Genomic DNA, 13324 nt, shown 5'->3' with positions numbered 1-13324 from the left:
CAGTAGAGCACAGAAACAGGCCCTTCAGCACACAATGCTGTGCTGAAACAATTAAACTAGCAACCACATTGCTAACTAATCTCTTCTGCCGACACAATGTCCATATCATTCCATTTCCCTAAGATTCCTGGATCTATTCAATCGTCTCTTAAAAATCCCTAATATATCTGCCTTGACCACCACCCCAGGCACTCACTGTAAAATAAAAACTTGCCCTCACATCTCCCTTGAAATTATCCCACTCACCTTACATGTATGCCATTTGGTATTAAGACATTTCTACCCTTAGAAAAAGATACAGTCTTGTCTACTCTGTCTCACAAAATCTTATAAAACACTATGATCTCCCCTCAGCCTCTACTGCTCCAAAGAAAACAAACCAAGACTGAGCTGTTCTCCGCCCCTCCCGCCCCCCAGAAATGTTTTAGATGCCTTTTAGAAACATAGAAAAACCTACAGGCCCTTCGGCCCTCAATGCTGTGCCGAACATGTACTTACTTTAGAAATTACCCTGGTTACCCATAGCCCTCTATTTTTCTAAGCTCCATGTACCTATCCAGGAGCTTCTTCAAAGACCCTATCATATCCGCCTCCACCAACATTGCTGGCAGCCCATTCCACACACTCACCACTCTCTGTGTAAAAAAACTTACCCCTGACATCTCCTCTGTACCTACTTCCAAGCACCTTAAAACTATGCCCTCTCATGCTAGCCACTTCAGCCCTAGGAAAAAGCCTCTGACTATCCACATGATCAATGCCTCTCATCATCTTGTACACCTCTATTAGGTCATCTCTCATCCTCCGCTGCTCCAAGGAGAAAAGTTCACTCAACCTATTCTCATAAGGCATGCTCCCCAATCCAGGCAACATCGTTGTAAATCTCCTCTGCACCCTTTCTATGGTTTCCACATCCTTCCTGTAGTGAGGCGACCAGAACTGAGCACAGTACTCCAAGTGGGGTCTGACCAGTGTCCTATATAGCTGTAACATTATCTCTCAGCTCTTAAACTCAATCCCACCATTGATGAAGTCCAATGCACCGTATGCCTTCTTAATCACACAGTCAACCTGCGCAGCAGCTTTGAGTGTCCTATGGACTCAGAAACCAAGATCCCTCTGATCCTCCACACTGCCAAGAGTCTTACAATTAATACTATATTCTGCCATCATATTTGACCTACCAAAATGAACCACTTCACACTTATCTGGCTTGAACTCCATCTGCCACCCCTCAGCCCAGTTTTGCATCCTATCAATGTCCCGCTGTAGCCTCTGACAGCCTTCCACCCAACCTTTGTGTCATCAGCAAATTTACTAACGCATCCCTCCATTTCCTCATCCAGGTCATTTATAAAAATCACAAAGAGAAAGGTTCCCAGAACAGATCCCTGAGGCACACCACTGGTCACCGACCTCCATGCAGAATATGACCCGCCTACAACCACTCTTTGCCTTCTGTGAGCAAGCCAGTTCTGGATCCACAAAGCAATGTCCCTTGATCCCATGCCTCCTTACTTTCTCAATAAGCATTGCCTGGGGTACCTTGTCAAATGCCTTGCTGAAATCCATGAACCCTACATCTACTGCTCTACCTTAATCAATGTGTGCAGTTACATCCTCAAAAGATTCAATCAGGCTCGTAAGTTACAACCTGCCTTTGACAAAGCCATGCTGACTATTCCTAATCATATTATGCCTTTCCAAATGTTCACAAATCCTGCCTTTCAGGATCTTTTCCATCAACTTACCAACCACTGAAGAAAGACTTATTGGTCTATAATTTCCTGGGCTATCTCTCTCTTTCTTGAATAAGAGAACAACATCTGCAACCCTCCAGTCCTCCGGAACCTCTCCCCTCCCCATTGATACTGCAAAAATCATTGCCAGAGGCTCAGCACTCTCCTCCCTCACCTCCCATAGTAGCCTGGGGTATATCTTATCCAGTCCCTGAGACTAACCCAACTTGATGCTTTCCAAAAGTTTCAGCACATCCTCTTCCTTAATGTCTATATGCTCAAGCTTTACACTCCACTGTAAGTCATCCCTACAATCACCAAGATCCTTTTCCATAGTGAATACTGAAGCAAAGTATTCATTAAGCATCTCTGCTCTCTTCTCCGGTTCCATACACACTGTCACACTTGATTGGTCTCATTCTCTCACGCCTTATCCTCTTGCTCTTTACAGACCTGTAGAATGCCTTGGGGTTTTCCTTAATCTTGCTCGCCAAGGCCTTCTCATGGTCCCTTCTGGCTCTTCCAATTTCATTCTTAAGCTCATTCCTGCTAGCCTTATAATCTGCTAGATCTCTATCATTACCTAGTTTGTTTGAACCTTTCGTAAGCTTTTCTTTTCTTCTTGACTAGATTTTCAACAGCCTTTGTACACCACGGTTCCTGTACCCTACCATCCTTTCCCTGTCTCACTGGAAAATAACTATGCAGAACGCCACGCAAATATCCCCTGAACATTTGCCACATTTCTGCTGTACATCTCCTTGAGAACTTCTGTTTCCAATTTATGCTTCCAAGTTCCTGCCTGATAGCTTCACATTACCCCTTACTCCAATTAAACACTTTCCTAACTTGTCTGTTCCTATCCCTTTCCAACGAAAATCCCTCCATGACTTCCTCCTTTTCTGCAGCTGTGACACTATCTCTGATCAGCAGTGCCACATCCCCACCTCTTTTGCCCTCCTCCCTGTCCTTCTGAAACATCTAAAGCCTGGCACTCTAAGTAACCATTCCTGTCCCTGAGCCATCCAAGTCTCTGTAATGGTCAAAACATCATAGCTCCAAGTACTGATCCATGCTCTAAGCTCATCCGCTGGGAATGGGGAATGGTCAAGGTTAAATAAACAGGTGTTTAAAAATGTCAACTGAGTCACATCCTTAACAGTTTACATATTGATTTCCACAGTTTAGGGGCATGGTTCCTAAAAGCTAACCTGCCAATTATCTTTTGAGGGAGATAGATTAAAAATCTAAGAAAATTTAATGTCATCTAGTCTTCCACTCTACTTTTATGCAATGCCATAATTAAATAACTCATGTAAATATACAAACTTACCTTGCACGTATCACTACACTACTATTCAATACTTTTTTAGTTTCATATTTCTAAAATAATTTTGTAAGTTGGAAGGAATTATGGAAAATTTAAAAACTAATTCAAGCAATCAATTTGATTTCTAGGCAGACATCACCTTTTCCATATCCACTGAGAGTTCAGCAAACCACTGGCGGGCATCTTTTTGCTGGACTACGCATGCTACGTGTAAACAAGCTGTAACAAGAAATTAACAAGTTCAACTTACTATTTAGTTATGGTTTACAAAATACTACTTTCTAAGAGGTTTCGCTCTCTATAAAAACAACATATACAACTGTGCCAGCAGCATTCTTGAACACAGAATCCCCGGTACAAAAGCGAACAAACTAAGAAAGAGAATACTTGAGACCATAAACACAGCAGATTCTGCAGATGCTGGAGCAACACACGCAAAATGCTGGATGAACCCAGCAGGTCAGGCAGCAGCTATGGAAATGATTAAACAGTTGACATTTCAAGTCGAGACCCTTCATCAGGAGTTGAGACCATGTGGTCTCAGAAATAAGGGATGCATCTACCAATCTGTATCTGAAGGCAGAATATAATCCGCATATTGTAATAATGGTGATAATTCACTGATTTTCCAAGTAAAATGTTAGGTTTAAATTTTCTATTTGATTAAAAAAAAGGATCTAGTCAGCAGCTTGTTTTAGTATTTTCAAACAGATAGTCCAGTCGTTTAGCTAATAATTGAAGAGAATTAATAGTTCAAAGTATCCAGCAGAAAGGTCACACCCAAATTATTTGAAGTTTAAAGGCCACATTTGTGTGGGCATTAGTCAATAATGCAGAGCTTGTGAGCAACACACTCAAAACGTTGGCGGAACTCAGCATGACAGGTAACATCTAAGGGGGGAATAAACAGCCAACATTTCTGAAAAAGACCCTTCATCAAGGAAGGGAGGGAAGAAGCCAGAATGATAAGTTGTGGGGGTGGGGGGGGGGGGCAGTACAAACCGGCAGGTGATAGGTGAAACCAGAGGGGGAAGGTGATTGGGGAGGGAGGGGGGGGGAGATTAAGTAAGAGGTGATAGGTGGGAAGAGTTAAAGGCTGAAGGAGGAGGATTCTGACAGCGGAGGACAGTAGACAATGGAAAAAAGGGGAAGGGGGGAACCAGAGGGAGGTGAGGAGAAGAGGAAGAAGGATTAGAGGGTAACCAGGTACAGAACAGAAAAAGAAAGAAGGGAGAGAGATTTCCAAAAACGGAGAATTCAATGGAGCCATCAGGTTGGAGGCTGTCCATCCGATCATTAAGGTATCACAACCCAAGGTAGTTTAGCCAAGCTCAAGACTTCCAGATTTAGCACAAACTTTATACCGAGGGTGGAGTATCCAGGGTGATAATTTCTTCGAAATTTGTTTTTCTTTTTCTCCTAATATTTGCCCTTTGCAATCTAAGCTACAGGACTGGACGTGTGATTTATAGCTTGGGTCTCAAACCTTCAGATTCAAGAGCTTAATGGTCAGATATAGAGGTGCATTCAGTCAGCTACTGCCTTTAACAGATTATGTTTAGCCGTATCACAGGTAAAAGTATTGTGTGAATACATAATAAATTGTGTAAACCACCTATTCATTAACAGCTGTGTATTCACTCATCCTCAGTGAACAAAAGTTGTAGAAATCTGTTAAACATCAAAAATACACTATTCTTCCTTCATCATCCTTCTGATAAAGAAAAATTATGTTTGAATAAATTTCTGCATTAGCTAATCATAGGCCCATAAGACATAGGAGCAGAATTGGCCATTCAACCCATCAAGTCTGCTCTGCCATAGCATCATGGCTGATTTATTATTCCTCTCAACCCCATTCTTCTGCCTCCTCCCTGTAACTTTTGACACTGTTACTAATCAAGAACCCACCAACCTGCACCTTAAATATAAAGACTTGGCCTCCACAGCTGTCTGTGGCAATGAATTCCAGATTCACCACCCTTTAGCTACAGAAATTCCTCATCTTTGTTCCAAATGGACGTCCCTCTATTCTGAGGCTGTGCCCTCTCGTCCTAGACTCCCCCAGTAAAGGAAACATCCTCTCTATGTCCACTCCATTTAGCTTTTCAATATTTGATAGATTTCCGTGAGATTCCCCCCTCATTCTTCTGAACTCCAGTGAGTACAGGCCCAGAGCCATCAAACATTCCTCATACGTTAACCCTTTCATTCCTGTGAATCTCCTCTGGACCCTCTCCAAAGCTAGCACATCTTTTCTTAGATATGGGCCCAAAACTGCTCACAATATTCTGACCAATGCCTTATAAAGTCAAAGCATTACATCTTTGCTTTTATATTCTGGACCTCTCGAAATGAATGCTAACATTGCACTTCCCTTCCTTACTATTGACTCAGCCTGCAAGTTAATCTTTAGGGAATCCTGCACGAGGACTCCCAAGTCACATTTTGAATTTTCCTACTGTTTAGAAAAAATGCTCAATGCATTCTAATTTGTTAACTCACGTTAGAAACATTAACTCCAAAATGCTTATAAGAATGATGACTTCAATTTAATGAGTGATATTCAACAAACTTTATCTCAAGTCCACTAACTATATACTCACCCAAGGCTATCATGAACGGGGGATACATGAGGCAAAGGTCTGTTCTGTAGGTGTCATTCACTATCCTCCTGTGCAGATTAAGGGACGTAGTTTTAAAATTATATCTTTTCTTAACGAAAATAAACATATTTACAACAGATCTGTCTTGAAAGCTAAACAATGTTATTCTCAGTAAGCCTAAATGTAAAAGCTCATTGATGTTAGAATATCTTGACGCAACCTACATACCAGTCAATTCTGGTTTTTCTAAATTTTTATGAATTTATTTAAAGATACAGCACAGAACAGGCCCTTCTGTCATACCAGGCCGTGCTGTACAGCAACCCACCAATTTAAAATCACAGGACAATTTACAATGACCAATTAACCTACTAACCAGTACATCTTTAGACTATGGGAGGAAACCGGAGTACCCGGAGGAAATTGACCATGGTCACAGGGAGAAACATACGAACTCCTTACAGACAACACCAGAATTGAACTCCGAACTCTGACGCCCTGAGCTGCAATAGCGTCGCTCTAACTGCTATGCTACCGTGGCGCCTATTGCTGGACAGCAATAAAATAAAGAAGAACAGAAGAAGAAAGCCCTTAACTCCGAGTGGAGTCATCGGGATGCCGTCATGACGGCGTTTTTTTTTTAGCAGGCTTTCTTATTTTTACGAGGCCGAGTTGCTAGCTCAATGCTCAACCCAGCATGGATGGAAAGCGTGCAAGGGAGCCGGCTGGATTCGAACTCGGGAGCCTTCGCTCCGAAGTCCAGCGCTGATGCCACTACGCCACCAGCCGACATATAAAATAAAGAGAGGCAAGTTTATTTATCTTTGGCTCATTTTGCTAGTGGTCTCACCTCAAGGATTGGCTCACATTATCTAGGCTGAAACTTCAGTGCAGTACTGAAGAAGAGGAAGTGCTGCATTGTTACAGATGCCATCTTTCAGATAGGGCTCTGTCTGTCTCTCTGTTCAGCTGGTCATAAAAGATCCTGCGGCACTTTTCCAAAGAAGAGCTGGCAGTTTTCCCACTGTCCTGCCGAACAGCCAATACCATCAAGTCAGATTAATTGGTCACTTATCTTGCCACTGTGTGCAAACCAGTTGCCACATTTCCACACTTCAAATGTAGTTCAATGGCTCTGAAGCTCGAGGGTACATTGAGGACGTGCAAGGTACTATATAAATGCAAGTACTTTGTTCCTCCTGCTGATAGGTCTGCTCATAAAGAACAGGTAAATTGCTAATGAGTGTTGTTTGTAAATACTTAATATAAAAACATGCCATGTACAACTTCCAAGAGAAGCGGTTTCAAAAATAGAACAGCTCGACTATATTGGAGCTGTTAACGTATGTCTCCGGGTGTATAATATACTGTCTAGGAATTAGTATATTATATTAATTGTAGGACTATTTTAATTTATCTGTTTAACATCAGGAAATAATGACAACACAAATGCAAATCTTAGAACGTAGAACACTACAACACAGTACAGGCCCTTCAGCCCACAATACTGTATCAACCTTTTAAACTACTCTAAGGTCAACCTAACTCTTCCCCTCATTAAAATCCCTCCATTTTACTATCATCAATGTGCCTTTGTAAGAGTTTCTTAAAAGCCCCTAATGTATCTGCCTCTACCACATTCAACACACCCAATACTCTCTGCGTAAAAAAAACTTACCTCCAACATCCTTCCCTATACTTTCCTCCAATCACCTTAAAATTATGCCCCCCCCCACCCCCATCATTTCCACCCTCTGGGTATCCACTCGATCCGGGTCTTATCTTCTATCAAGTAGCCTTAAATCGCTCAACCTCGTAAGACATGCTGTCTAATCCAGGCAACATCCTGGTAAATCTTCGTTCTGAAGAAACCATTTCTTTTTTGTAATATGAAATTATGCACATCAAACAAAATTAGCCTTTAGTCAACAAATAACATAAATACAAATGATCTAAATCTACAAATGCCACAGCATACAGAAAAATTGCTGATTTCTGGACAATCTTACCATGCTAATGGTAGCAACATGTCCTCTTGGCCCATATCTTGTACATACTGTAGTAGTGGTCTATATGGATGGTACACTATCAGACAGCAATCCTTCATAAAGAATGTAAAGTAGTATTAAATGGTTGACACAAATCTCTAAAACAGTTTCAATTAAACTCAAAGTCATATGGTATGGCATTGACTAAAATATCATTTTGCTTCAGGGATGTTGAAGCTGTGTAAGACTTTGAGTGAGGCCAAATTTGGAATATTGTGTGCTGTTCTAGTCACCTACCCACATAAAAGATATCAATAGGGTCGAAAGTGTGCAGAAATTTACAAGGATGTTGCCCGGACTTGAGGATCTGAGTTATAGTGAGAGGTCAAATAAGTTAAGACTTTATCCTTGGAGCAGAGGAGAATTGGCCTCTATTGGTCAGGGATGACCACGGATGTTGCATCCTAGCTGTCCAGATATGCCAGCCTGGGAAGTACAATATGGAGAGCAAGCTGTTGCCCATGTAGCAAGCTCCCCCTCTTCATGCATCTGATGAACCCAAAGGAACAGCAGAGACTGATACAGTTTGGTACCAGCAGCATCGCAGGAGTTGCCAGTCAACATTGAACTCTTAGGTAGGACTGCCTGAGGGATTTTTCCTCGGGGCTTACTCCCAAGGTATCCTCTATGAGTGGGTACAGGCACAAGTGAGTGGAGGTTTGAGACCAGTTTTCCTTCTCCTAGATGAGCTGCCAACCATGGCTGACGAACCCCATCTGTCCGAAAGCAAGGGAGAATGAGGGGAGATTTAATAGCAATACACAAAATTTTGAGGGGTATAGATACGGTAAATACAAACAGGCTTTTTTCACTTGGGTGAGACTAGAATCAAACATCATGCGTTAGGATGAAAGGTGAAATATCTAAGGGAAAGGGGGAAACTTCTTTACTCAAGAGGGTGAGTGTGTGGAACGAGCTGCCAGTGGAAATGGTGGATGTGGGTTTGGTTTCAACATTCAAGAGAAATTTGAATAGGTACATGGATGGGAAGGGTATGAAGAGCTATAGTCCAGGTGCAGATCGATGGGTCTAGGCAGAATAACATTTTGGCATGGGCTAGGTGGCTAGATGGGCCAAAGGGCCTGTTTCAGTCCTAGTGGTCTATGACTCTATCCAGGATCTGAATTTAGCCTAAACGGAACTACTATGTCTGTTGTTACAAGGATATACTGAATTATATCTGAAAAATTATTATTTACAGTCCCTTGAAAAAGTAATCAGCCACAACTATTTTCTTATTATTGTTTCATTTTCTAAACTTAAAATACACTGAAGTAGAATTTTTCTGAGCTAATCGACAAAATATTGTGCATCATGTCAAATCAAAAGAAAAATTTCAAAATGTACTAAAAATTAAAAGTCAAATTTGTGAGGCCGAAATAATATTCATTCCTTTGTAATTACTATGCTAACTTTCCTCAGGTGCAATACTGTATGTCACCTTACCAACTCACCCAATTTGTTGACATAAAAAATTGGAGGACCACCTGAATAAATACCCCCTCTCTCTGTAAGGTCCAACAGTATGGTATATTTTCAACAAGCCAAACCAAAATAAAGACAAAAGATCATTCAAGCCAAGATGGGGAAATGATAGCAGAAACCTATAGAAGGATACAAGACCATCTCAAAGGCAGTGAAGATACCTTGAAGTTCAGTGCAATTAATCATAAAAGAGTGGGAAAAATATGAAACCACAGCCACACTGCCTAGGTCAGGCCACCCTCTAAACTTAGTCGTAGGAGAAGAATGGCACTTCTACTGTGACGCCAATAGTTACTCTGAGTGAGCTGCAGAATTCAGTGGCTATATCCAGAGATGAAGTTCATGGCTCCACAATCTCTAAGGCCTTGTACAAAAAGGGTAGTTATGGAAGAATGGCAAGGAAGAGGCACTGGCTAAAAAAAAGCATAACATTGCCTGTAAAGACTTTGCAAAGCGTCACTTTGAAGATGCAGCAAAGATGTGCAAGATCTTGTGGTCGGATGAGACAAAAGTGGCCTCAACATCTGCTCATCAGCCAAGTAACACCATCCCTTCTGTAAAATATGGTGGAGGTATCATGCTATGGGGATGCTTTTCAGCAGTAGGGACTGGAAACATGGACAGAATTGATAGGAAGATAAATGCTGCTAAATATAAAGATGTTGGATAAAAACCTGCTAACCTCTGCCAGAAAGTTTAAACTGAGGAGGAAGTTCATCTTTCAGCAAGACACAACACAAAGCTCATGGACAGAGTGGTTTCAAATAAAAGAAATTAATGTCCTTGACTAGCCCAGTCAGAGTCCTGACCTTAACTCAATCGAAAATCTTTGGCAAGACCTCCAAAGATGGTCCACTGCTGCTCCCCAACTAACCTTGCAAAGCTTGAGCAATTATGCAAGGGGGAATGGACAAACCTTGCTCCATCATATTGTGCAAAGCTAATAGACTTATCCAAAAAGACTAATAGCTGCAAGATACACTTCGACAAAGTACTGAGCAAAGGGGGATGAATACTTTGGAACTACTGACATTTTAGATTTAGAATTTTTCTGCTTTACAACTTTCTCTGTTTTTTGGGCTTGAAAAAAAGGAACATGTGATTCACAAATAAAAATTCTCAGTTAAATTGATAAAAATTCCTGATTGTAATACTCATTTATGTGAACAAAGGGTTGGGATCTACTGTAGTGTGGAGTCAGAGCACAAAATTACCCAATTTGAAAGTGATTGGCATGGAAACATTGTGCCCAAAATAGGAGTTTCAACAGCTATCAATTTTAGTTGCAAATAAAAGCACACAAAAACCACTTACCATTAATTCTAACAAATAGAATTCACATTCCAATATCTGTTTAAAAAAAATTATGAAACATGCTTTAAGAATTACGTTTAGAAATTCTATAAATAAATGTTTTTAAATGTCTTGATGTTTACAATCTGCCTGTAAGTGAAGCACTTGGAGAAACAATATCAAGTTAGCACTTCCCCTTGGAAAATTTAAGAACAGGGTGCCAGAGGGAAATGTCCTAATTATATGAGGAGTTTTAATGATTGATTTAAAATGCAAATTCAAGATTCTTGTCCAGAGCAGTGGTTTTTGGAAGCAGAGGGAAAGGAGACAGGACTCAATATTCTGCTCAGTAAAAATTTATCAGGCTGATGGCATTAGATGGAGTTGCAAACTTACCATTGAGTGATCACTTGCAGTAGAAGAGGGCGATATTAAAAAAAATACGGGGCATTTTGAAATAGGATGAGTTAATGATACCCGCTGAATGTTTTCCCTGGTTTTTTAGAAATGAACTATAAAGAAATGCCACAAATGTTTCAAATCGATTTAATTAAAAAAAGGAATACAGAGTTTTTTAATCTTCTAAAATGATAACTTTTAAAAGAAATCTGTATTTTTAACATAAGCTTTGAAATAAAAAGTTAAGATGGACAATATTATCTAAATGGAGTGCTAAAAATAAAGGAAATTACTAAAATTTCTGGGGGTGGTAAAATGTATAGAGAACTTGAATGTTGCACTAGCGTATCAGATAAGATTCAAGGTTGTCCATTATCATTGTACTCAAGTGTAAAGGAGAACAAAATGATTGTTACTCCAGATCGAATGCAGCATAAAAAAAAAAGAGGCATAAAGGACACAATAAAAAAGAACAATAAATATAAATACATAAGATTAACTTATCTGCCTGGACTGAATGTATGCATTTAAAGTGACGCTATGTACAGGAGTATCTATCTGTACTTACAGTGCCTGACAGGAAATGATAAAGTGGTGGTGGTGGTGGTGGGGTTAATCAGCCTGATGGCTTGGGAGAAGTAAAAGCTCAAGAGTTTGGTGGTCGTGGTGTGGATGATGTGTAGCCTCTTTCCTACTGGGAATGCAATGGAGAATTTATGATCTAACATATGTTTCTTCCATGCCCAGTCTCGACTAAGAGGCATGTAACAACATTCTACAATATTTTTGACATTCTGAAAATCTCTCATACTGATCCACCACCTTAACAGTGAGCTAAAGGAAGATAGGTGGTCTTATAAAATTACCTTTGTACAAACAAGCATCATGAAGGATGGAGTAACTATACTCCATTAAATAAAGACAAAACTTCAATACTTACATGATTCATTCTGTAGGGAAACTCCTTAGGAAAGGCATAAGAAAACCTGGTTTTCACTATATCATGGAAAGGTAAAAAAAAAGATGTTAAAAAAATTAAACCAAGTTCAACACACTATGCAGTTTGCTTGTTTTCTCTACTCAGAAATGAAACTATACATTCGGTGGCCAGTCGATTAGGTATAGCAGTGGAAGTCGGCGTGGTATTCTACTGCTGTAGCCCATCCACTTCAAAGTTCGACATGCTGTGCGTTCAGATGTCTTGCTGAAGCCATCCAGAGCCTTAATCAGACTACATGTGGAGTTTGATCTCCTAATCTGAGGAGGGGCATTCTTGTCATGAGGGAGTGCAATTAAGCTTTAGAAGACTATCTCCTAAACTGGCAAGACTGACATACGAGAAGAGACTGTGTTGGTAAGATCTACACTCACTCATATATTAGTCAGTATGGATGAAAAGTGTTCTCCCGGAAATAAAAATTCTAACAGGGCCGAAAAGGCAGATTAAAAGATTAAATTTATTTGTTCCATGTACATTGAAACATACAGTGCACCAACATAACATGCCCACAATCTACTACCCCTAACCCGTACTGTGGGACTGTGGGAGGAAACCGGAGTACCTGGAGGAAACCCACGCAGTCAAGGGGAGAACGTACAAGCTCCGCTGAAGTGGTGGGAATTAAACATCAGTCTTACAGCTGGAGCTGCAAAGTGTTATGCTAAATGCTATGTTCCTGTGCTTCTCAGACAGATTAGATAGAGGGAGGTTGTTCCCATTGGATGGCAAGATCAAAGAAGATGGGAATGGCTGATCAACCATGATCATGTTGAATGGTAGGGCCTACCCAAAGGACTGAATGGCCCTCACCTATTTTCTACACTTACAGCTTTCAGATGTCTTTTATGCCTTTGGGGGGGTGCCATGTACCATAACACTATTGGAGCGCCAGCAACCTGGGGCTCAATTCCCGCCATTGTCTGTAAGGAGTTTGTAAGTTCTCCCTGTGACCGCTTAGGTTTCCTCTGGGTGTTCCAATTTCCTCCCACAAAGATGTATGGGTTAGCAGGTTAATTGGTCACATGGGTGTAACTGGGTGGTCTGGGCTTGTTAGGCCAGAAGGGCCTGTTACTGTGCTGTTTTTGTAAATAAAATTTATAAACAGATAAACAGATACAGGTTTCCCCCGCCATCCGCAGGTAGAGCGTTCCTATGAAACGGTTCATAAGTTGGAATGTCGTAAAGCGAAGAAGCAGTTACCATTTATTTATATGGGAAAATCTTGTGAGCGTTCGCAGACCCAAAAATAACCTACCAAATCATGCCAAATAACACATAAAACCTAAAATAACAGAAACATATACTAAAAGCAGGAATGATATGATAAATGCACAGCCTATATAAAGTAGAAATACTTTTCCACAATCATTGCCTGCACTGTTCTCTACAGCGAAAATCTCACGCAAGCGCTGTGGGCAGAAAAT

At 40.7% G+C, this 13324-nt stretch overlaps 1 protein-coding gene across 4 annotated transcripts in view; it reads right to left on the bottom strand.

Moving 5' to 3' along the window:
• ccnc (cyclin C) overlaps nt 1-13324 on the bottom strand; it is a 36271-nt gene that overhangs the window by 8679 nt on the left and 14268 nt on the right. For 2 of the 4 annotated variants that reach the window (XM_063040876.1, XM_063040879.1), the window contains 5 exons: nt 11841-11896; nt 10523-10558; nt 7685-7776; nt 5676-5743; nt 3209-3288 (listed from right to left, as the gene is read on the bottom strand). In XM_063040876.1, coding sequence (XP_062896946.1) covers nt 3209-3288; nt 5676-5743; nt 7685-7776; nt 10523-10558; nt 11841-11896 — 332 coding nt within the window. The remainder of the gene's footprint in view (nt 1-3208; nt 3289-5675; nt 5744-7684; nt 7777-10522; nt 10559-11840; nt 11897-13324) is intronic. The other 2 variants (XM_063040878.1, XM_063040880.1) reach the window with 1 other exon arrangement.

The sequence above is a fragment of the Mobula hypostoma genome, chromosome 2 (genome assembly GCF_963921235.1).
Source record: "Mobula hypostoma chromosome 2, sMobHyp1.1, whole genome shotgun sequence".
Lineage (NCBI taxonomy): Eukaryota > Metazoa > Chordata > Chondrichthyes > Myliobatiformes > Myliobatidae > Mobula > Mobula hypostoma.
Note: the sequence above shows the minus strand (reverse complement) of the source record. Positions and strands in the feature narration are given on the sequence as shown.